Below are 25,991 nucleotides of genomic sequence, written 5' to 3'. Positions count from 1 at the left end.
CTTGCAAAAAGGGCACGTGAAATGTATGGTTCTAATAACAATGTTCAGTAGAGTTACGTAATCGGCTTATATATGCATTAGCGAAATGTAGACTGATGAATGGTGATTTTTTTTATTTTGTATATTACGATATATTGCTATGCTACAAAAGTTGTTGCCAGTGTAAATGAGCCTGTGTGTTATATAGATAACAATTTCGGAAAATTATGTTGGGTGTTGCTAAATGGACACAAAAAAACCCCCAAATTTTAGAAGTCAAGAGACGGGTCTCTTTGAAATAAGGATCTATTTTATAACAAAAAAGGAATACAACCCCGGTAAAAAAAACAAGAACCATGCAATAAGAAACACAAAAGCGAAATCAGAAACTAGATCAATATATTCAAACTCTTACTTTGATATATATATATATATATATATATATATATATATATATATATATATATATATATATATATATATATATATATATATATAAGTTTCAATAAAAAAGTAGACACCCAATCAATACAGACATTCCGATTAACTAGCTGATAACTATTTGCATTGTGTTCAGTTTATGGCTTCTCCACACACACACACACGCACGCACTGATGCACACGCACACACACACACACATACATACATACATATATACATACATACATACACACATACTTAATTATATATATATATATATATATATATATATATATATATATATATATATATATATATATATATATATATATATATATATATATATATATATATAATGATTGACATCCTTTGCAAAAGCGGTACTCTGGGAATGGGTTATCCTGAAACAACTTTCATTAGTCCTGCATAATCTTTTTATACACGTAGTCAAGCTCCGTTTCCAGACAGTGCGGTATAAACGTATATTGTAAACCGTCCTTCACTGGAAGCTAGTAACGTTTTCGTAGGATGAAGAACCCCCGTGGGAGTCTGGTTTAATGTAACTTTAAAGCAGAGATAACAAGTAACATCAAGCACGCATGCAAATTAACTTGTTTTCGATGATAAGTCCGGACAATAGGCTGACGAACTCAACACAGCACGGATTGCATGAGTCCCATCTGGTCATGGAGAGGTCAACACGCCTAGTAACAATAATCTCCTTCGAGGTTATAGCAAGTGTATTTTCTTGGGAACAGTTCTGAAATATCTTTAATTGCCAACAAAATTTACATGTCATAAGGCTACGCTGCAATTAAAACGACTAGAAAAAGCAATTTGTGAAAATTGTTAAGTTTTGAATTATAAACCTTTCAATTATATTTGTTCATGTATGCATGAAATCGTGTCTGTTCTTAAAGAACACAGTCCCAAGACAAATTCTACAAATATTTTTAAATACTAGAGACCAGTATTGCATCATTTTATTTATTCCTGGTCAACGTGTATAGCTATCTGCCTATGTTCCATTTTTCTCCCTTGTCTCTTTTAACAAATCGCAAAACCGACGTAGTGTGTTTTATTTCAGTACTGAAATGTTACCAATGCATACAGCGCCGGATTAAGCTAGTGCGGAGCCAGTAACATATGTTATAAATGGGACCTAAATTAAAGAAAACACACAAAAATATTAAAGCACATACATTTTTAACTCGAATAATAGCGTAACACTTTTTTGCATTACTATACAGCCAGATAATACAACAAATATGTCTGATATTTTCAGTAATAGTATTATTTACACGTAGGTAATTGATAGCTTGAACACATTTAGCGCGGGGCCCTTGACAGTGAATTGCCCGTATGTATCATAAGCTACTTTTGCTACTAAGATAATCCGGTACTGGATGCAATACGTCCTAAATGACTCATGGTACCAATGATATTGAAGAATGGAAACTAGTAAAGAAATTGATGAAGATAAAATATAATTTTGAAGTGTCCAGTTTTGAATTGGACCGAACATTAAAGTTACATTTTATCGCACTTAAGCCAGAAAAGTCTTTGTGAAGGGTCAAGTTGACTTTTCTTCGTTCATCTCCCCCATGTCAGTGTAAACTTCAAAGGGGTAGGATTCTAACTCAGTGAAACTGACCGGGGTATCTTAACACGGTCCTTAGAAAGCAAACATTTGAGCTACCAACCCTAACTGCTTGGTAGGTACCTACGTCCACTTATTTTTTCAAAGGGAAATTGTCACGCACTGTCGTACACATATTCTGAGATGTCTAAACTTAATAAAAGGAATTATTTCTTTGGGAAAAATAGGGACCTCTGTCTACGATTGGGCAGAATAAATTAATGTGTACACCGTAGAACAATCAGACTTTAAAGTGACGACCATAGTCGAAATTCTTTAGTCTGAAAATTTCCTGGAAGGAGGAAGTGTAGTAGGCTACGGGGAGGCATAAAGAGACTAGTGCTTTCCTCGTTAAACAAGAAATGGACCAGGTGGCATTCTTGTAAAACTAAAGACAGGTTTTAGTGCTAGGACGCAGACGTTCTAAAAGAGAACAGTCATAAAGAAGTTCTGTAAGAGAACATCAATAAGGGACAGCTTTCTGAGAGAGAGAGAGAGAGAGAGAGAGAGAGGAACGAGACAGTCTGAAGACAGAAGTCCAAGGAAAGAAGGACGAGGCCAGAATAAAAGGATCAAGAAGTCCATTAAGGGGCAAAGCATAGAGCTTAGGAAGGATGAACTAGGAGACGTTGATATACGGTCCAGACAGGAAGGTGATGCAAATCGGTCGTGGATATTGCGCTCTTGTCACCTCTCGTTATGATGATGAAACAACTCCAAATTAGACGCACCAGTTAAATTATATTGATATAATCTGACTTGAATTGGAATTGCCTTTAATAAATTATTCTGATTAAATTTGTTATTTTCTTGTCAAAGGGGGCTCGTATTGCTTTATTTCTTCCCAGTATTTTCGCTCAGTTCCCTGTTAAAATTCCCTTCTTCTTTCACTCCCGCCAGGCTATAATATCGAATGAGGTGATCCTCTAGATAACGCCAGCCAAATCCAATTAACCGCCCCTCTTACTAAAAGGGCGATGTTACAATAATATAGATGGGTTTGGCTGGCCAATATTAGCTGATAATGAAAGTAAGACTTTAGTAGAAAGAGTCTTTTGAGAGTTTATCCTAGTGGTTACTGAAAAACAGAAATATTGTTTTATTTATGAAATATTATTTCTTTTAACAGACTTGAGTTTGGAAAACTCATTGCTGAAATTAAGACATGACTCATTGATGCTTAATTGAAAGCACGTGTTTCAAACACTTGTAGATCCAGCAAATATCGCGGTTCATATTGTTTTCTCTAACAGAAGCTGTCATCAAGGATGTTGCTATGCTGATAAATATAGGTTTGATCATGAACATTCGGAAATTCAAAGTTTTGGGATTTTTACTATCATGGTGTTTGCATATGATTACTATTGAGGATGAATTAGTACTCTGCAAGGGTGAACCGACAAGAATATAAACTTTGCTAGTGTCCAATACCAGTAAATTACATTTTTTCCCCGAGTATATTGAATTACATCATATGAGACAGAATTATTTGTGTTATTATTATTATTATTATTATTATTATTATTATAACTTAATGAGAACGTTAGGCCTATCATACCACTTTATTTTTACGCGGTAAAATAGCTCAACGATCTAATGTCTCTTATGTGATGCAATTCCCACTATCTCCTGTTCCAAATCAACTAATTCAAATATCCGGTCACAAATACATTACAGTGAATATGGAATTTCTTCATCCGGTAATAACCCTTTCACATAAATATCCACCAACATCCAGTACTGAAAGTGACCTACCTTAGGTATCAACATTGTTACATCGATCGTCTATTACCTCAATGAATCAGACTATGTGACATCACACGAAGCATCCGTACATATTCTGTGTTGAGAAACGATGTTCACTGAGTCAACAAAAAAAAAAGGTACATCGTCCGTGTCAGAATGAAGAAATTATTTCTTCTTCTTTCTATATATTCCCCTTATATTAAAAACATCTATGCGAAAAACAGTATCTCAAACGGGTAATGATTTAATATTAAATTTATGAAACTCCTTCGATAACGTTCAGCTTTTGCTGGCCTTGGCTCACAAAAGCTGGACATAGTTCAACTCCTTTCATAAATTCAATATTAAATCATTTCCATGAGGAGCTCTTTCTCTCCACCCACCCACCCACCCACAAAACACACACACACACACACAGATATATATATATATATATATATATATATATATATATATATATATATATATATATATATATATATATATATATATATATAATAGCCGTTTTCTGTACTTCTGAGACTCGAGCAATTAGAAAAAAATCACTTACTACCCAGGAACAAAAGATATTGTTACAATTACGTAATGATATTTATAGATAATCATAGAATTTAAAACGTACTGAGCAGGCAGTATCCAAACAGTGATTAAACATCATTAAAATGGCCACAGCTGATGAAAAATGATGGATTGCTAATATTTGTTTCATCATGCATTTTTATACTTGCTATTGTATGCCACATTTTCCCTAATGTTCCATCTGATAAAAGTATTAATAAATTTAGAGGATACTAATTATACTACAAAATATAAGGTAAAAGTGCGTTTCTGGGGTAAATATGCAAAACTTTTATTTTTAAAAACGCCACTTCTAAATCTGTTATGCCAATAGATGAACTGACACACCACTTGGGGGACCCCGAGTGGCCGAGTGGTCTAAAGCGCTCTCCGTTACCGATCACTACCATCTCACCTCTGTCTGCGTGGGTTCGAATCTCGGATTCGGCCAATGTGGGTATGTGAGAAAGCTTGCCAACAGCTTATCGTGGGTTGGTAGTTCTTTCCGGAATTTTCTCGGGTTCTTCCTCCACCATTAATACTGGCCGCCATGTATAGCCTATCGTGTGCTGAAAAGTGGCGTTAAACCCTACACCAACAACGACACACCACTTGTAATGTTGCTTTTATGCATGGAAGAGCTATAAAGGTAAAAGGTCATTCAGAGTAAACAGTATTTTTAGAAGTTATATGTGTAAATAACACAGATTTCATGTTTTATGAACACTTGTCGCCTGTTAATAGAGACAAAACATATTTTGGGATATCTTGCTTAAGAAGTTTTCATGACAAATATGAGTACATAATGTGTATCTACCCTGAATGACATCCGAAGTGATGTAAAGGGACATCACTCGCAAACTATGTCCATTGGTCTTTTCAATGTATAATTTACAACACAGACAGCTACACCATTTTATACAGTAGTACAGTTGTTGTTGTCCACTGTGAGCAACGGCACTCATTTCCTGTGCTTACTGATTTGAAATATGATAATTACTTTAATGGAAGTAATTTCATAATCTGTATCTTTCTTTTAATCCAATTCATCGTATCTGTCTGTAAGTTCGGGGGGGGGGGGTCAAAGTATCACACTTTTTGAGGATTTTAATAGTTCGGTACATCGTAAGCCTCCAAAACAGGCAGGATATAGCACTAACTGACTTCCTGGAGTGTATTAGATTTCGACTGCCGGCAAAATACGCGGACTGACCAAACCATGTTTGTCATAGTGGCAGAAGACAAACGCATATACATTACATTTTCACAAATTGGCCCTATCTTATCCAAGCAATCCAAATTCCTCCTCACCAGTCCAAGAACACAAGATCGTAACCTGTTGAGTTCAGCCATACAAGGGAAACTGACCTCACAAACCAGTGTAATTAACGATTAGATAGTCACCTTTTTCATAAATAAGAATTTGTTTCTAATCTAACATCTTTAGACTTTTATTTTAGACTATATATATATATATATATATATATATATATATATATATATATATATATATATATATATATATATATATATATATCGGTGTCATAAAGGGAAAAGCGTTTACGTAGGAAAAAAGAATTATGTGCAAGACGATCGACGGGAATATTTTAATCCTGGCACTGCACCAAAGTGCCTTATCCATTTCAAGAGCACCTTACACGGGAACTAGCCATGGATGTGGGTGGTCGGGTGTTCGAACCCCAACGAGCCAACGATTTAAACAAATGGTTCTAATAGATGCCTCGCGCACACACATACACCTTTGCTTTGTGTGTCTTTCTCATCATATGTATAGTTGCGGCCCTCATTAGCCATTTTACTATAACACTAGTTCTAAGTCTTTTCCACGTAAGTCAATGTACTATAGCACTAGGTCTGTCTCAATCCCGCATAAGCCTTTTCAATAAAGCTATAAGTCTTTCCTAACCCTCCTGCTTAAGGTCTAGCGTCGCTCTGAAAGCACACATAAACCAACTTTAAGATTCTGTTCTTTGTGGCACTATAAATTGATCACGAAGAGATGCATGAATCCATACTAATATATTACACCAGATATTTCCCGCATTTGTTTTTTGTTTCTTTTATTTGCTGTCCTTTTTTAAATGTCTGAGACAATATACAGTTGCAAAGATAATGTGCTTTGATGGTGAATATGACGAGTAAAGGCCTCTAACTAGTAAATAACATGTTTTCCACCTATTGTACCTGAATTACAGTAAGGCACAAAAACACCCTTCTACCTTACATGAAGCCTGCCAGAGTATAAAGATAAATGCTATCTGAAACATAGTTAAGATTGTGTCCATTGTTTGGATGTTTTATCTTTCAAACTAGATCACAATTATTTATTTCAGTGATTTAAATTTACGTTGCATTACAAATACAATAAAAATCATTAAGGATGAAAATTTATTCAACTTTACCCCCAGTCTATCCCAATCTCAACTTGACTCAAGCCACTCCACTACACATATCGTAATTACAACGATCAGTCTATAAATCAGACGGCAATCTGTTGAAAAAAGTCGGAGAACAACCCTACTGCTATGTAACAAGGCAACCCGAATATTACTAAATAATATGGTCAAACTGCGCCAATCGATAACAATTTGTATGTTTGATTTTATCCACAACATCTGGCGACGTGTTTAACCCAATATGAATCAACTGAGGGCGATCAAAAAATGGATCACTTGCAGAAATCAGTTGTATTACGTAAGTCTTAGAGAATATAATTTTATTTAAGAAATGCCAGTTTTATATATTAAAATATTTAGAATGAAAGATTATTTCTTAGAAATTACCAATTCAGATAGAGAAATACTCTGCTGCTGTGTAAACAGGTTCGTAATCTTGGTTTTGTAGTCTCACAGCTCTTAAAACGGTTGAAATCGTATTTGATTTCCAATATGTAATAAAGAGAACTGTGTTTGCTGGCCATTGTTTTCATCTTCAAAGTTGCTTTTTATACAGAATTAATTATATCGTACTGCTGTCATAGGTACATCTGAGTTACCAATGTTTTCCTGTGATTATTGGAAAAAAATGCTGCGCGTTTTTCCCATCAGGGCCTCTACTAGCGCAGACGCAGAAACAGTGATATAGTTAGAACGAATGATGAATGTATAAAGAAGTGAGATTAGCGTGTAGTCAGTCACTCTCATGGTAGTGGTAAGACAGTTTGCGCCGGTATCTTGCACATGGCGGTTAGAGTTATAAAATGGAACGTTATGAATTGATGGATTTCTTCTGTAGGTAAGGATATCAAAATGACTTTTCATTTCACATAAAAGGGAGATATATTTAATACATATATATTTTTTTTCAAAAACTGATTTTTGTCTGCTACAGTTCTTCATTTCAGACGTTGATTTGCGTATCATCTTACCGGAAAGACAATATGTAACAGACACTTAAATGGATGAAATGACATAAAATCAGTTCATGAAAATAGATAAATGTTTTCGGAATAATCGAGAAATAGAGAAATTTGCAAGAATTTTTCTTCTGGAGTACAGGAGAAACGGTTCCACCGGATATGTCAAAATTAAAATTTCTCATCTCTTTCAATGAGGATGCTCTTTGACACGCATGAACGGAAAACTAGATTCTGAGGGTTGGTATCTTCCTGCACGTGTTCCCTTTTTCCGGTATTTGCAAGTAATTAAGGTTTTATTGGCTTTTTAAAGCACAGATGCATTCATATTCATTTAGGTTATACAGGGAGGCGAGGTTCGTAATACTTTCCAGATGTTTACCATATTTTATGGATATTATCTCGGATATATTGATTTGCTATGTCTAACAGATTATTCAGTTTGAAACTGCTGTATGACAGTTTACTCGAACTATACTCTTTTTTTTTGTCTCAAAGTTAACCTTTAATGACAAGCGGAGGAAATTAGATTCGCTGTTTAGTTGTCATATTGTTGAAAGTTAAAGGGAAACGATGAACCGAGTACTTGATAGCTCCGGTGTAGTATGATTTGGGTTAATGTTTGTTTGATGCTCCACATTTTACATAAAGTGTTATACCAGAAGTTTTCAGATGTGAAAGGTAAGTACTTATTTGACCGCGTGGAAATTATAGTAAAGGACTGGTCAGTATTCCCTTGAATAAGCACTTTCGAATAATTAATACTCCATTTTTTTTTGGTATGTTGATTTCTCAAATTTTAAAACTTGGAATCTATGCTGATATGGTCAGTTAATATTAGTATATCATAGATCGGACATAGCTATCGTCGTATGTTGACGTATTCTAGATTAGACAAGGCTATCGTCAGATGTGAGTGTATACCAATAGTTTGGTAGTTAATGTTGTCAGATGTGAGTGTATCAGATTGGGCTTGGCTGTCGCCAGATTTTAGCATATCAGATCGGCCATGGCGGTCGTCAGCTATTAATGTATCATAGATCATGGGCGGCCGTCGTCAGATATAACTGTATCTTAAATTGGTCATGGCCGTCGTTAGATATTAGAATATTATAGATCGGGAATGGCTGTCGTCAGATATAAATGTATCACAGATCGGGCTTGGCCGTCATCAGATATTAGTGTATCATAGATCAGGCATGGCTATCGTCAAATATAAATGTATCTTATTTCGGGGTTTGCCGTCATCAGATATTAATGTATCATAGATCGGGCATGGCTGTCGTCAGATATGAATATATCTTAGATTGGTCATTGCCGCCGTCAGATATTGGTGTATCACAGATTGGTCATGGCCGTCGTCAGATATAAAGTGTATCATAGATCAGGCATGCTGTCGTCAGATATGAACGCATCATATATTGGGCATGAATGTCTTCAGCTATGAGTTTATACTAGATTGGGCATAGCAGTCGTCAGATATTAGTGTATCATAAATTGGGCATGAATGTCGTCAGATATTAGTGAGTACTAGATTGAGCATGGCTGTCGTCAGATACTAGTGTATCATAGATATAGCATGGCCGTCATCAGATATACATGTATCATATATTGGGCATGGCCTTCGTCAGATATGAATGTATCATAAATCGGGCATGGCCGTCGCCAGATATACATGTTTCATAGGTCGGGCATGGCTGTCATCAGATATGATTGTATCATAGATTGGGCATGGATGTCGTCAGACATTAATACGTCATAGATCTGACATGGCTGTCTTCAGACATTATGTTCATTTTATGGTGTAATTTAAAAAAAAATTAATTACCATAAATACTTGCTGAAAAGTAGGGACACACTGAAGAGGAAAAACATAGAACTTGCTCTTCCGTCGCACAGTGCTAACAAATTTGCAGAGATCCAGATCTGAAGGTTCATTATGCGACGACAGATGAGTTTTTATATAGTTTCTAGGTGGCTCCGACTTGGACGCGAATTCATATGATATACCACTTGTGTTTTGTACATGTCAGGTGCAAAACGACAAGCATTAGTCAAAACTTGTACGTTCAAAAGTGGGTAATTATCAAACGTTAGATATGTATCGTATAGCTAATGATGCATCGCATTCGTATTTAATTCAATGAAACATTATACACTTGAATTGACAAACATGACCTGAAGCCTGCTAGATTCACAGAGAGAGAGAGAGAGAGAGAGAGAGAGAGAGATATCATGTGTTATGTTTTGTCTGTGTTTTTTATACTTAACGTAGCTTTAATAATTTTGGTCTTATAGCTACGATGTCTGCAATGTGGCAGTTTATAATGTCTTGCACTGGGTCATCATGCCGCAGACACGTAGCATCACGCCCGACCCGTTCACATTATCTTCACACCAGACCGACTACAATCCTAACACTAACCTCCTAATGCTGAACGCCGAACGATGCAGCTGCTAGCACCATTTTTTATAAGTCTTTGATATGACTCCGTCCGAGTTCAATTCCGCGACCTCCAGCATCCGAGTCTTATGCTCCAACCATTTAAGCTACGATAACGATCTCTGTGTTTTCGTGACTGATTGTTTGTGTTTTCTGCAGCGACCTTTTCAAACCACGCCCACGAGAGAGATACATACTTGTGATGCATAAAATTTAGAGATAGTTAGCCTCATTTTCTGGAACACAAAACCGAAGAACATGGCTTAGGTATAACTATTACAATATTCACGAGGTATAATTTGAATTACGTGGCACATAGAGAATATATATATATATATATATATATATATATATATATATATATATATATATATATATATATATATATATATATATATATAAAGCTGCACAAATTGTGACTTTAATCGTATTTTGTAAACGCTTATGGACAGCATATTGGTTTTACAGAATCGTGTATTAATCGGAGGAGGTTTTCCATTAGTGTTCATATGCAGCAGATGGGATTTAGTAAACATTGAAATACAAGTAAACTACAGAGTCAATGAAATGTATAAGTGAGTGATTTGGTGGACAAATTCACAACAAATGTACATGTGGATAGCAAACCGTAACCAACTGGTTCAAATGTTGAAAGTTTCAAATCTTGTAATTTTATTTTGTGTCAATTAAACTGTCTTAATCTCAGATCAATTTTTAACTGTTAATTCAGGAATGGGTGTAGATATAAGACCTTTTGTGGTCGATTTTGTAAAATAAAAGAATGTTACTAAACGGTTTGCAGAAATTTAGACGTGTGATGGAACACTTTGAAAGTAAGTTGACGTCACCTTGATTAATTTGTACTCTTATAAGAACAGTCTTTTGAGTTTCGTCGGAGTTTGATTATTGTTCAGTTCTATATTATATCTTAAAAAATGCTTTGAATGAATTCAATAACATAGTTTTAAAAACATAGCGTAAAAATAAATTTTGATTATTTCATGTAGGTTGATCATATAATTCGTGATAAATTTATTTAGTAGTTCCAGCCCTCATGCTATTCTATCGCATGTCTATCTTTCTTGTACAATGATCGAGAATATATGTTTTTTGCAGGCGCAATAAGCCCTTTGTTGTAAGTTTTGCAGAGTATTGAAAGGCTCCCTTTCGTCAGAGTTGAAAAAGAGAAATAATTTGAAAGCTTAAAGTCCCAAGGAAATAATACTGTTGCTCAGCTACAGTAAATATAGCATATTAGCCCACTAGATGTCATGTTTTATTTTCGTGTTATTTTCAACCTAATTGGGTAACTACAACAATATTAATCCATGTTTTTATATTGTCGCTCATGAATCCCTAAGGTAAAGTGTGCCGCTCAATTATCTGGTATCCAGATTTACAACAATAACTATATATATATATATATATATATATATATATATATATATATATATATATATATATATATATATATATTTCGCATTTACCACCCACACCCCACCATCCCAAAAATAAATTTAGGTAGAGGGCACAAACCTTAAAGTTACATTTACTTCAGCTTGAAAATGGGTTAGCTTGTTAAGTTGTTTGGTGAATGCCTGTTACAGTTAGACTAACGTTAGAGATCAAATACTTAACTTGGGCTGCAGATAACACCGGTTTGGTTTAAGTATTTATGCATGTCTGCTAAGCGGTAAATATCTCAATATTCGAGATTTTTAAGGGGTGATTAGAAGCATGCCAATTTGTTGGAATACCAGTGAACTTTAAACATGAATGAGGACCATGCTGTTTGTCTTAGACGCCTTGTCACATGACAATATTCAAAATAACACTTTACTGTCAATATTGAACGTTTAAAGAATGGTTGGGGTTGTGTTGGTTCATTGTAAAACACGTTACATGTACTAGGAAAGAACCCAAACCGTTGTTTAAAAAAAACTAACCAATGTTTCTTCATCTCAGTCAGCCTAGATCCCTCATATTCTTTACATAAACTAACTCCTGATAGTAGACATTAGCAAAACAATAGTGTCATTAACCTTTGCAAGAAATATGAAAAAAATCTTTCTCTTGTATATTTCTTGCCATTAGGTCCATGGTTAATGACCATTGAATTGTTTGCTGATTTTGTCACTAATTTTGTCGTTTTCCAAAAGAAACAAACTCCTTTCAAAGCAAGAAAGAAAATAGAACTTAAGGAAGGTATATAGGTATAGATTCAGATAATTACTGATGGGTGGATGGATGTATGGATGGATGAATTTAAAGACAAATTAGATTAACAATAATGGCTGCATACGTTCATGCTTTAATACAAATTTTCATATATCGGCGGATAGTCATTACAGAATGAATCCATTTATACACTGGTATGCAGGAATCTATATAGTCTTATGAAACGAACTTTTTAGGGTGATGAGTATATATCACTTACGAAGAAACTATATAAGTTGTTAATGTGTTCGTTGTTAAATCTTTATCTATCTATCTATCTATCTATCTATCTATCTATCCATCCATCCATCCATCCATCCATCTATCTATCTATCTATCTATCTATCTATCTATCTATCTATCTGTCTATCTATCTATCTATCTTTTTGAATAATAGTAATATCAATGTTGAAATAACATGTAAGTTTACCGTACAGGTGGAAGTCACAGGAGTTGACGTTAGATAATGTTGACGGGATCTGACGTTCGTGCTGATAGTTGTTGGCGTTAGTTTTGACATGAATTAACGTTATACAGTGTTGACAGGAGTTGACGTTCGTGGTGATAGTAGTTGACGTTAGCTAGTGTTGACGTGAATCGACGTTATTGCTGGCAGAAGGTGACGTTCTTGTTGATAGTAGTTGACGTTAGCTAGTGGATGCTCTCCGTTTCTGTTTTCATTATATGCAGCATATAATCCATAACAAATGTAAACAATATCTAAACTATAGCTTCTGTAGCCGAAACCTTGTTTCCGGTAGGAAAGATACATTCTTGTTACTCAAACCTTATCGACGGTCGAAAATGAAAAGTCTTCAATCTTTTTTCCCATTAATGTTTATAATATATTTATTTGACTATTCAAAGTGAAGTTTCAAAATTAAATTGGTCACAGAAGTTACATAATTTATAGGGAAACATGTCAAGCACCAGTTCCATTAGCTAATATCGTCATCTGATTGGTTTATCCCATTGGAAACGTCAACATGTGTTTGTAAAAAGATATTGGATAGTAGCTCAGACTTAAAACCATATATTCAAAAAGAGACCAACGTAATCAAATTAACAAATCGACTAATTTTTTTTTAAATTTAAAAATCTTTATATAAAAAAATCATTCAACTTATTTACGCACGTATGTATGCTTTGAACGTTAATGCACAAGCATAAAAATGATCTTCACTTAAATATTTTTGCTTGTCTTTTTGCAGATACAAACAAGTGCGAAGATAACCTAGATCTAACCTAATCGTGAAGGTTATTTGGCAAAGATATTTAGAAAGTTATTTGGCAAGGATCCCGCTGTTGTTTCTTTGTAGACATCTGAAAAACATACGAGTGGATACAAGGATTGTAGATCTTCAGCGCTGTGCGTTTGATATATGGCCTTCACGTCATCATTTGATATTGCTATCGGAATAACTCCAAAATAATTAAGCAACCAAAGATTCTATTCAGGATTTAATTCTTAGACTGATCTGCGGACTTATACCTTCGCGTAGTTATTCATGCTTCATCACAAACTTGGAGGGGAAATAATAACATCGTATTCAAATATGTCAGATCATATTTGAATACAAATATACATAAGTACAGTTTTACAATATATATATTACAGTTCGATTCCAGACCAGCGAATGACAAAGCTTTCTGCACAACTAAAATACAGGATTCACAGATGCGAAAAGCAGACAGTTCATCAAAACGTTATTATAGAAACAAAGGTCATGTTCCGAGTGTTTCCATGGCACCATACTAGTTGTAGAAAATCGGAGATTATCTGAGAATCCAACTGTTTCTGCTTAATGACTTGCGTAGGAACAACATGTCCAATTAATTGTAAGTGTGTTCATCTGAAATCAAAAGAATCGTGTGCCACACTGCATAAGCACGTCTTGCCTGTTCCATTCCGGTGAGGGCGCTGTACACTGCATACTAGTCAAATATTTTCATCCTATCACGCAGCCGATTGTACCGAATACATATTTTATGGGAAAAGAGACAAGTGTTTACCTGATTCTGTCGGAGGATGTGTTCACATTCAGAAGTGTATTCCGCGCACATTGTGGATGCATACTGAATGCCCATCTAATTCGATATGTTAGGATTTAAATGAGATTTGTATGAGCTATCATTGCAACGTTCGATCTGGGGAAAGGTCACATTTTGTTCTCTGTTAATATTATAACACGCTTTAACTATTAATATTTGATCGTGAATAATTCAACGCTTGTTAATACATTTTACAAACTATGTTCTCGTTGACGAGAAGCAGTAGGAAGTGAAAGAACACTGAGCAGTCAACTGCAGGAGATATGCGCATTAAGATTCGTAGAGTCAGTTTTTTTCTGGTAATCGAAGACTGGCGTGGAATTAATTCCAAATAATAATTGTTTTACAGTAGTCGAGATCCATTTTTAAAAACTGAAGATTTAATCAAAATTCGTATAAAAAAAGAAATAAAGACTCGAACTAAACAACACAGTTGCACTATAATATTTCTGGAACGTATTAGCCATGTTGCCGAAAGCAATCAGTCGAAAATCATGTTGAAAACATCCGTTAAATTATACATGTTATTCACTATACGTGGTGTATTTCCTTGATGGAGTTCGGAACAAGGAAAAAGTCGACCATTTTGTTCAGTTTGCATGGACCTCTAGGGGTCGTAGTTGCACCCGCAGCCCCATGCGGCTAGTTTAAAACTATGAAGAAGCAGAACGTTCGAACCTTATCGCTTATTGTCTGCACATTTACATACCTACTGGTGGGAGCGGCTGTGTTTGATGCTCTTGAATCAGAATACGAGATAGAGAGAAAACGAGAACTATTCGCAGAGGAAAAGATGATCCGAGAAAAATACAATATTTCGTATTCGGACTTTTCCAGACTGAGATATAACATCATTAAGTCCGATCCTTACAAGGCCGGGATTCAATGGAAATTCGCTGGTGCTTTCTACTTCTCTCTTACAGTAATTACAACAATCGGTAAGTTTTTTTTATCATATATGTGTCATTTGTTTGTGGCGACTTTATATTAAACGAAAGTATGTATTCGCACGGCCGCCGTGTCCTAACTTTAGGAAAGACTATTCGCATGGCCGCTCTGTGAATGCAGTATAAAAGACTAAATACGAGGCGACCGATCAACACATTAGGGACGAATGGGAACATTTCGACCTGTCATGCCAAAGACCCAGGATCGAATCCCTTTCTCAAAATTTTAATTTCATTTTTATTTTATGATGTGGTATCATAAATTAGGAAAGAATTACGTTACTCACGTCTACAGTTTCGAAAATACATTTTAAGTGTATGCCTTAATACCGTTATTTCAGGACGAGTTATGTTAAAAATAGTCTTTCGCAGCTAAGTGCACGGCGACTGTGCGAACAGCCTCGTCCATATTTAAATGGATATTGATAACGGTATAATCAGGGTTAGATTTATTGATACGACAACATACAACGAACTTATCATCCCCTACTATCACCCTGCATGCATGAAGTACTTACTGTTCGTGTTCCCCTGTGATTAATGTGTATTACACAGGGCTTCCTAATTCGGGTTCCACCCTACCCCCCCCCCCCCCCCCGGGTTGTTTATTTTTCAGTGATGTACACACCTTTTCTTTTTGTTGAATGACATGCAGATAGATTGTTCTGGTGTGCAAAAAATACTTATCTACCCACATACTCACACACAAACCCATGTTTTTAATGATACACATTGAATCATCACCTCAGATATTGCAAAATAATTCAGCATTCCCAGCGAATCTGCTGGTTTCTTGCGCGACACTTCTTATCTGTGGCATAATTTTCAATTTATGTTATTGACATGGACTTCTCTTTAGTATCAGAATCGTATCAAGACGTGTTCTTTCATACATACATACATACATACATGCATGCATGCATGCATGCATGCATGCATGCATACATACATACATACATACATACATACATACATACATGCATACATACATACATACATGCATACATACATACATACATACATGCATACATGTACCCGCGACCTCCCGCATCCGAGGCGGACGCTCGGACGTAATTTGAAAAAACTTGATGCAGGCTTTGTCATGATTATGGACTACTATAAATTTGGACTACATTATAACTCGAGATATAATCGTGTATCTTATGTGTTAAGCTTTTATGTTAACTGAATGCTGTGTCTCATCTGTAGAGACTCAGTTTAGAGATGCCTGTGTTAAATATATTATGATATATTGAAGCGCCGTTAATTCTTGTAACGGAGATGAGCCGTTTCTGTCATTAAACTAGTTGTCTGTGGCTTTAATTCGCAATACAAATCTCAAGTCGCCTCTCTTATGTCACCTGGATAATCACGGGAAGCCTTTAGGAAGGATATATAATACATAAAATATTTGTACTCTGCCTCGAAGACCGTGAATAATTTATGATCTTTCCTATATTAGATCGCTAGTTTGCTTGTGAACATATGACGACCATACGTGCGTAATTATAGTGGATTTATGTTTCAAAATACGTCGATATTTAGGATGCAGTATGAGTCGACCTGCTTGGAACCTCACTCATAAAATGTTATTTATTTATTTACTTATTTTGTCAGTACTATTACTAAGCACTGTAGCCTTATATTTTTTGGAGATTAAAATGAGGAAATAATGCGACAATTTTTTCAGAGATTTTATGCACACGAGTAAACATTTTTTTTTTTTTTACAGATATTATGCATTGTTCTTGTCTGTTACTTAATGCCGTGAATTGGAGGAGGGAATTAGGTCTTGTGTCGCAGCAAAACAACCCAGCATACAGTACATATCAATACACGTAAAGAGCAAAGTGACTAACGACTGCTAACTATTATTTAAAGAATACAAGAAGCTTTTATAATGCAAATGTCCCTTTGAATCTATTTTCCGAATTTAGTATCAACGTGTATATCGAGACCGCAAAATTATCGATTCATCGACACATCGCTGAATCATTTTACATGAAGCTCTATATATCCAAACGGCAAATTTATCGATGCATCGATACGTCGGTGAATCGGTTCACCTCTAGTTCTTTGTAAGAGAACGGAAAATTATCAATGCATCGACACATTGGTAAATAGTTTCACCTCTATTTTTTTTATCAGAACGAACGAACGAACTTTTTAATACGGGAAATAAGAGTGATAAAAGTACACTCACACCTCATCCACTGGGTTTATATGTAGGCGAATTACACCGGAAAACGATGTGTCGATTAACAGTGGTATGTTTGCACGGAACGTACGATTGTAATGTTTTAAACTGATAACAAGTCTTAGACGATTTAGCATGCAATGCACGTACTGGGAGCTAAATTGAAAATACCGAACATGATAACAGCTGTATGCATCGGACCACCAAAACGTTTGTTTTTCTTTCTGTATAGACTTAAACGATATTGAATCATCTTCGTTTTTATGTACGTAACTGTTAAAAACATTACGTTTTTTTCCCAGGTTCTATTATTAATTTCACATGCTCAAAGACCATGAGGCGCTATCTACCATTACAATAAAGCTATTCAGTTGAAAAAAAAGGGCCCAGCAGGATAGTATGTCTCTTGGCAAGAGAGGCGAAAAAATAAAAAATAAAAACAGTACCGTTTGAGAGATTATGAACGCCTTTGCTCTGAAGCCCTTGTTATTTAGATAATGCGTATCATCGGTATTTGCAGTAAACTGCTTCGCATCGAAAAAGATTTGTTTTACACACGTTTCACTTGTATATTTTATGCAGATGATTCATTTTGTGCTCATATCTGTAATACATCATCTAGAGTTGTTTGTTTTCCCTACTACTGGGTGTGCACTACTGCATAATTCGACAGCAACTAGAGGACACAAGGTACTAATTGTATGGGAAAATGGGAATCAGCCTGGAAATGGGTGTACATAAAATAGAAGAGATATATATCTTGATGGGTTTGTGTGGCCAGTATTGGTTGATAATGAAAGTTATTTTGCAGGTAAAAAGAACTTTTTAAAGCTTATCCTAATTGTAAGCGAACAAAATAGAGACATTGTTGTATTGATGGACTTTCAGTCCTTTAACAGTCTAGGGTTTGGAACACTCGTGGCTAAAATTAGCACTTGACTCCTTGGTGCGGAAGTGAAAGCATATGTTTCGAACAGATGTAGGTCCAGAAAATGACGCGGCTCATATCCTTTTCTCTACACAGAAGCTGTCATCCAGGTTTCATATATACAGATAAATAATAGGTTTGATCATGAGCACTCAGAAATTTGAAGTTACTGAATCTTTAATATCATGGTTTTTGCATAGGTTTACTTTGGGAACTGAATTAGTACTGTGAGTCTTAAAGGAACCTCTCTTTCTATTGTCTTGGCGTCTTTGAAAATGACAAATATCTCTACAAGAGAAGTCGTGAATATTAGCTGTTTACGTATCATGAAAATACATTAGTGGTACACTTAGATACTAAAATACATTGGTTTTGTTAAATGTTTATTTCGTAATTCCATGATCTACAACCCAAGAAATAAAAACACCTCGATAATACGGATTACTACCTGATACACGTGTAGTCTGTTCGATTACTACTATTATACATATTTCCTTTTTCACTTTTACTTAAAATACACTAATTTGAGCAAAGTGATTTTTATCACACACTCTGATAGTTATTACACTAGAAATGTGAGTATTTATGAATTGACTAATTTATTTTATGCGTATTCAGCTATATCTAAACTGATTAAACAGCAATGCGGGGGCCCCGAGTGGCCGAGTGGTCTAAAGCGTTCTTCGTTACGGATCACTGCCATCTCACCTCTGTCTGCGGCGGTTCGAGTCTAAGATTCAGCCAATGTGGGTATGTGAGAAAGCTTTCCAGTAGCTTCTCGTGGGGCGGTGGTTCTTTCCGGGGTTTTCCCGGGTTCTTCCTCCACCATTAATACTGGCCGCCATGTATAGCCTATCGTGTACTGAAAAATGGCGTTAAACCACACAACAACAACAACAACAGCAATGCGTGTAAATGTGGTACAGTCTATATTCGCTGATTAAGTACTGCTTTTAAACGTGGTACCGACTATACTTGCTTGTAAGTAATGCTTGTACGCGTGGTACCGTCTAATATCACTGACGACTACTGCTCTTTAACCTGGCACCGTCTATAACGGTTCATATGTACCGCTTGTAAACGTGGTACCGTCTTTATTCCTTACACACCAGATCCAACTCAAGCCCCATATATTCAGATCTGCCGTCGAAATACGACCATGCAGATTTGAGTCTATGAAGTTTAGTAGAATTAATCAGCGCAAGAAACAAAACTACCTTGATCTGCCGGCAGATTATTCGACGGCCTGTATATGTATATTCTGTTTGGAGATGGACCGACCTTGTAAGTGAGTATGGACGGTACGAATGCTTTTCTTGCCAAATTCGGCCTGAAACCTGGGTCTGTAAGCGGATTGCTGTTTAGATACGCTTTACCTGGAATTGAACTGCATAGAGGACAAGCAGGCACGTCATGGAATTATTGTAATGTATAGTACAAACCATCAAAGCAAACAGTCTCCAAGAAACGTTTTAATTTACAAAATATGTATATTTCTCACTCTCATGATCAGTGATTCGTGTATTCACATACATTGATTTCTGCACACACACAGACAAACACACACCCACCCACACACACACACACAACTGAACTTGTACAAGTACAGGAATGCACATCCAATATTTCTTCACCTGCCAAACTGATACCGCAGAAAGCCATGTGCCTAATAGCAAAATGACAGTATTGACTGGTCAGAAAAGGTGTTTTGAACATTGGTGGAAACGTCCTATCTAGTTACGTACGCAAACAGCTACTACTCTAATAATTGTCAATATATGATGAACAAATATATGTTGACAAAAAACTGCAAAAATGGGCAATATTGGAAATCAAATATTCCAAAGTTTTCCGATAGTCTTCTGCTTCTAAAATTAAACCACAAAGTCAGTCAATCGGTCTGGACTCTATGATGTAATGGTTCGTATGTGATCTTTCTGCTCTTATTTCAGATACACACAAATACATACTTGCATACACACATGCATACATACATACATACATACATACATACATACATACATACATACATTACATACATCCATCCATCCATCCATCCATACATACATACACACACACAGACACACACACAGACACATACATACATACATACATACATACATACATACATACATACATACATACATACATACATACATACATACACACACACAGACACACACACAGACACATACATACATACATACATACATACATACATACATGTTAGACCACCTCACCTATGAAATAGGGCAACCATAAAAATAATATAAAATTTCTCTATCTCAGTGTCTCTGCATATATATATATATATATATATATATATATATATATATATATATATATATATATATAACTTTCGAAATATGAAACTTTCGGATTGTGTTATGTTTGCGAATATATAATTGATCACGATGACTAGGATTATTGGAATTTTTGTACTTAATAGCAATAAAGTAGCCTATTCAAAGTTCATTTTTAATTTTTACTATTTGCATACGGCATTATCTGTTGTATTATTTGTATGACGAAGATATTATCGAAGCTTGAGTTCAATGTGTAAAGTCTATTCTTTCTCCTGCTCCCCATTATGAACAGGTTAGTTTAAAACAGTTTGACATTAAAGATGGCATTGCTGCTAAAAGAGTTTGCATTTTAACGAAATGTCTGTGAAGCACAAGCCAGATGTAGGAATTAACTCGGGTTTTGTTTCCTGACTCATGTTTCCCGTCCTGATTCATGTTTCCCGTGCCGATGTATGTTTCCCGCGGGAGTTATGTAATAGGAGGTTTTAAGGTCAATATAAACAGCAGGAATCATACTATCAAATTAAAATGTAGCTTCAAGTGAGTCGCGTTTCGCCATACCTTCTAGATTGTCAGCCGATACATTTCATTAGTGACAGGAATGAAAATTATGCACAGTGCATATTGTATCGGTTATTATCGTATGCAGATGATCGAGTGATGTTATATTCAGTTACTTTTACATTATTGCATGACAATTGCTACTTAGACTCCCACTTAACATTCTCTGAAGGACTCAGTCAGACATGACATTGAAATCGAAACATATGTTTTGTTGATTACATTTGTAACTGAGAGAAGTGAGTTACATATATGTAAGCTTAGCATTCGTTCCTTCCTTATTTAGAGACTCTCTTTCCAATGTTTTGCTTATTTAGACACTAGAAACTGAGTTTGCTTTTGGAAAATTACAAACGGATTGTATTGTTAAGTATTGATATCCCGTGTCAGGTACACTTTGGAACATTCAGTATTCTTCACGGAATTGCCTAAAATGTGTTTGCATATTAGATCATTGTTGTTTTGTTTTAGACTATCTGCCATTGGCGGAACGGCGAACCCGTCTTAACAGTAACGCATTTGCCAAAATAGATTCTGTTTTAGGGCAAAGTATTGAATTGTTTTCTCGTGCAGGTAGTGATTGGATTAATGACATTTGAATAGCAGTGGATGTCTTTCCAATTAGCAATTAAAATTTCAAGTTACTGTACCATCACCGTATGCTGAGGTACTTTAACTCGAACGGAAAAGGATGAAAATGTGCTAACAATTTTGAGCGATAGCCTGAGAAATACAAGGAAGTGAAATAAATTATCTGAAAGTTTAAAATTAATCTTCAAGATTTGCAATGTGGGCTTGTTGTTTTTTCAAATGATTTTTAAATTTAAGCCTGGCATCCAGTGTGCTATATGTAATGTTTTAGGTACAGGGGGGTCGGATTTGTAGAGTCATGCATTCTATTTTGATTTATTTGGTTGGATTTGTGTATTAGCATCCACAGCATGCTAGTATCTGGGTACATTCTTTTCCCAATAATCCTTCATTTGCTAGAACTGACCCCCTGCTTTGTCCTTGGCTCGCACACTTCTGCATTTGATTTGGGGGCCCCGAGTGGTCTAAAACGCTCTCCGTTACGGATCACTGCCATCTTACCTCTGTCTGCGCCGGTTCGAGTCTCAGATTCAGCCAATGTGGGTATGTGAGAGAGCTTGCGAGTAGCTTCTCGTGGGTTGGTGGTTCTTTCTGGGGGTTTCCCCTGGTTCGTCCTCCACCATTAATACAGGCCGCCATGTATAGCCAGCCTATCGTGTGCTGAAAAATGGCGTTAAACCCCACAACAACCACAACAACATTTGATTTGAATATGGTGAGTGTGTTTGTCTATCGTTCAGTATCATTCGATAATGTTCAGTTTGCTGTTGGTAGTGACTGCACAGAGCAGTACCAGCAAATATCGTCACTGAGGACAGTTCTATTGGCAAATACGGTGTGTATGCATGTGCGTGCTAGCGTTTAGCGACATCTCAACATAAAAAAGTCACACACACACACACACACACACACACAAATCCAGCTTTCCATGGATTTGTCCCCTAGGCCATCTATCAAGCGTTTCATGTCGTTTACCTTCCTATTTACGACCTCCAACCCGACCCACCTCCACCCAGAATATGCTATTCTTGGATCCGCCATTTTTATTTAAGATAACATCTAAGCTAAATTCCACATGCATAAAAACAAAACAAAATACGAGTCGCTTTCAGTGGAAATGGCGAAACATATCCATAGTGAGGCGATCTGACGCGCGTCCGCGTGTCTCTTGTGTATTCGGCGTTAAATCCTGACTGCAAAGGTCGCATTTAAGTGCATCAAAGCAGTGCATTTTAATTTAGCAAACGAGGGATTACGTATAAAATAGTTCCGTCGTATTATTTAGTCATAAATAGTTAGTGGTAGGTTCATGCAACATTTTCAACAGCATGCACCTTTTTAAAAGGAACAGTCTTCTGCTCATATTGGGTAACTGTGGTCTATATTTTATGTTTCAGTGTTTTCTATGCATACCACCATGTCGGCCAGTTCTGTGCGTATGATATTTCTGCTCAACGATACGACATTCCTGTAAACATTGGTTCACGTGTGGTTCTGGTCGAAAATCCAGTTTGTATCAAGAAAGAACGATCTTCCGTTAATTAGGAGAAGTGATATTCATAATCTGAAGAAAAAAATTCCACATTTCTACCCTAAACGCATATGAAAATGTGATTTCTAAATGTCAACATGAAGGCCCACTTTTACTTTTGAACTTTTAACCCAGAAAATCCTGTTGACTATATGTCTTTTAGAATCATATAAATAAATACATTAAATAAAAGATGGAAATATTTACCATAAAACGAAACTGCATTTTAATCCATGTTTCCAAGTTTGCAAGCAGTTGTCCCACACATATAAAATCGTCTGTTATACAAAATGTTAACTTGCCGCTAGAACAGGATTCTCAAGATGATGCCCGGCTTATAATCTGTTTCTAAATTCATAGGTATTTTTTCCCATGAACGAGACGTTATAAACTTCATCCTATTCATTGTTGTTTCTGTTAAAAGAACAATAGCTAAAAATTTTTTAAATGTTGAGCTTTACTAATTTGTTTACAAGATCCGTTTTGTTTGCTTAATATCTCTTGACATTTATTGGCAATGTTACGTTGAATTTTCTAAGCCAGCTAAAGACCTGACCTAATTTTTCGACTGCAATGCTGACAGAAATAGTGCAAAGTAATGTATTTCATTTCCGTAGCCCGATGAATAAATATTACATCTTTTCAAAGCTATGCGCAGAATATGCCGACATATCGCGAGTCATGAAAACAAAGGGGTGTTATCCCGTGTGTCCAAAATAATGTTATTTTGAACGTAATATTCTGGTGACAATTGCCTCTTTTCAAATGGTAAGCATTGCAGTATTTTATTTTCGTCAATCGGTCAAATTTGGTATGCAGTTTGCTTCAATATTGGTGGCGGAAACCTTAAGTACGCAGAAATGCCCGACAGCATTGTATATCTCACGTTTGTTTGGCATTGAAAGTAAGAAGTTTACGTTGCCTAGTGTGTGCAGTAAATCCAAATATTTGTGTTCAAAACTACACGAAACATTATAAATTTACCTAACTCGAATATTTTCCAACTAGAAATGTGTGTGTGAGTGCGCGCGTGTGTGTGTGTGTGTGTGTAGGGATTGTTGGTTTTGTGGGGGTGGGGTGGTCTTTCTCATTCCATATAGTTAAAAACAAAACAAAATAAAGACGCTTTCAAATTTGAGTCTTATTTCTAAACCTTATCGGTACCAAGATCGTTTAATTTAATCTCTAGTGAGACTAATAATTAGTTTAACGAGGTTTTGTATTTGTGCATATACTCACAGTGGTACTTAATATAAAACCATATCAAGCTGGCATACCGGGAATACATGATGACACACCACGGTTTAGACTTCCATTAAGTACTGGATTGTCATGACAAGTTCTCAATACTATCTAACGGAAACGTTGTTTTCTTCTGTACTCACAATACATTCGAACCGAACTTGGGAAAGAAACATCTGTTTTTCAAGTGTGTAAATTCTACATGATTGATTCGACGAGACAGGCGTAGTACACTGGAAATACGACACAGCGTATTGTGGAAGTCCTCCACATTTAATCACATGCCCAATTAAGGAATGTTTCTAACATTTTTGTTTGGATGATGATTCGGCACAAAAGTTTTGAAGCATTCTACTTTAATCATTCTTTTGAAATTTTACCCGTACATGTATTTACCTTTTCTAGACTTATATTTTTCTTACGTATGGGAGAACCATGTGGGTAAGCAAGGCTGTTTAAATATTTTCATTGCACTTAAGTCATAAGTAGACTTATAACCAGATGACCAGTCTACGCACTTTTGACATCAATAAAATGGACAAGTTTAATTTGACATATTTCTGGATCCGAAAGCAAGAGCAGGCTGCAAATAATACCGGATTCAATATTAGCATCACACATTTTAGGTTATCGACAAACTGTTTGCTTTCTTGATTCAATAGTTATAGGTTACTGCATTTTATGGGACGAGTTTATTGGATGGAATACTGCACGACCTTGGGAGTGCAGTATATCCTTCCGACAAAATTTCATTCAGAAACAAATTTAACCAACCACAAGGTAAAGAGCATCTTGCGCGTGTGTACATGATGTGTGTACACATCAAAAGTGCTGGCGTCTGCGTCAGTTGTTTGTTTACAATAGAAAGCAGTTCCTTTATGCACGTGAATGTTATATGTGTATTGTCGCGCGGGTTCAGTATCGGGTAATATTGCACGATATTGACAATGTAAAGTGAACGGAAAAAATGAGAATATAATAAGTACTTTTGTTGTGCTGCAAATTTATATTATCGGATTATCACTGGGTCATCTATTACACGAAATTGTTTTCGTTCCTCAAGCGTTAAAATTGATGTGTCCGGAAAATGAAAGGTGAGATAACTTTTCCTAGAACACCCACTTTTTCAATTTGGCTTATTTATTACGGTTCAGTCATCAACGTTTGCATCTCAACATGAACATTTGCGTGGATGAGAATAAATTAAGTGGTTCGTACGATGAGAAATCTCCAGGGACATAATTAGGTCTGCTTGAT

The 25,991-nt window shown here is 35.8% G+C and overlaps 1 protein-coding gene across 2 annotated transcripts in view; it reads left to right on the top strand.

The window, feature by feature from the left end:
- The window catches only part of LOC149783428 (two pore potassium channel protein sup-9-like), a 144,840-nt gene that overhangs the window by 25,823 nt on the left and 93,026 nt on the right, over positions 1-25,991 (top strand). The window contains exons 1-2 of one of the 2 annotated variants that reach the window (XM_089931652.1): positions 7,497-7,598; positions 13,591-15,369. In XM_089931652.1, coding sequence (XP_089787778.1) covers positions 15,087-15,369 — 283 coding nt within the window. In that variant the 5' untranslated portion in view covers positions 7,497-7,598; positions 13,591-15,086. Of the gene's footprint in view, positions 1-7,496; positions 7,599-13,590; positions 15,370-25,991 lie in introns of those variants that run through there. The other variant, XM_089931653.1, reaches the window with a different exon arrangement.

The sequence above is a fragment of the Sinohyriopsis cumingii genome, chromosome 14, assembly GCF_028554795.1.
Source record: "Sinohyriopsis cumingii isolate HCF-2022 chromosome 14, ASM2855479v2, whole genome shotgun sequence".
NCBI lineage: Eukaryota > Metazoa > Mollusca > Bivalvia > Unionida > Unionidae > Sinohyriopsis > Sinohyriopsis cumingii.
The sequence above is the reverse complement of the archived record's forward strand: the minus strand, read 5'-3'. Positions and strand labels throughout refer to the sequence as shown.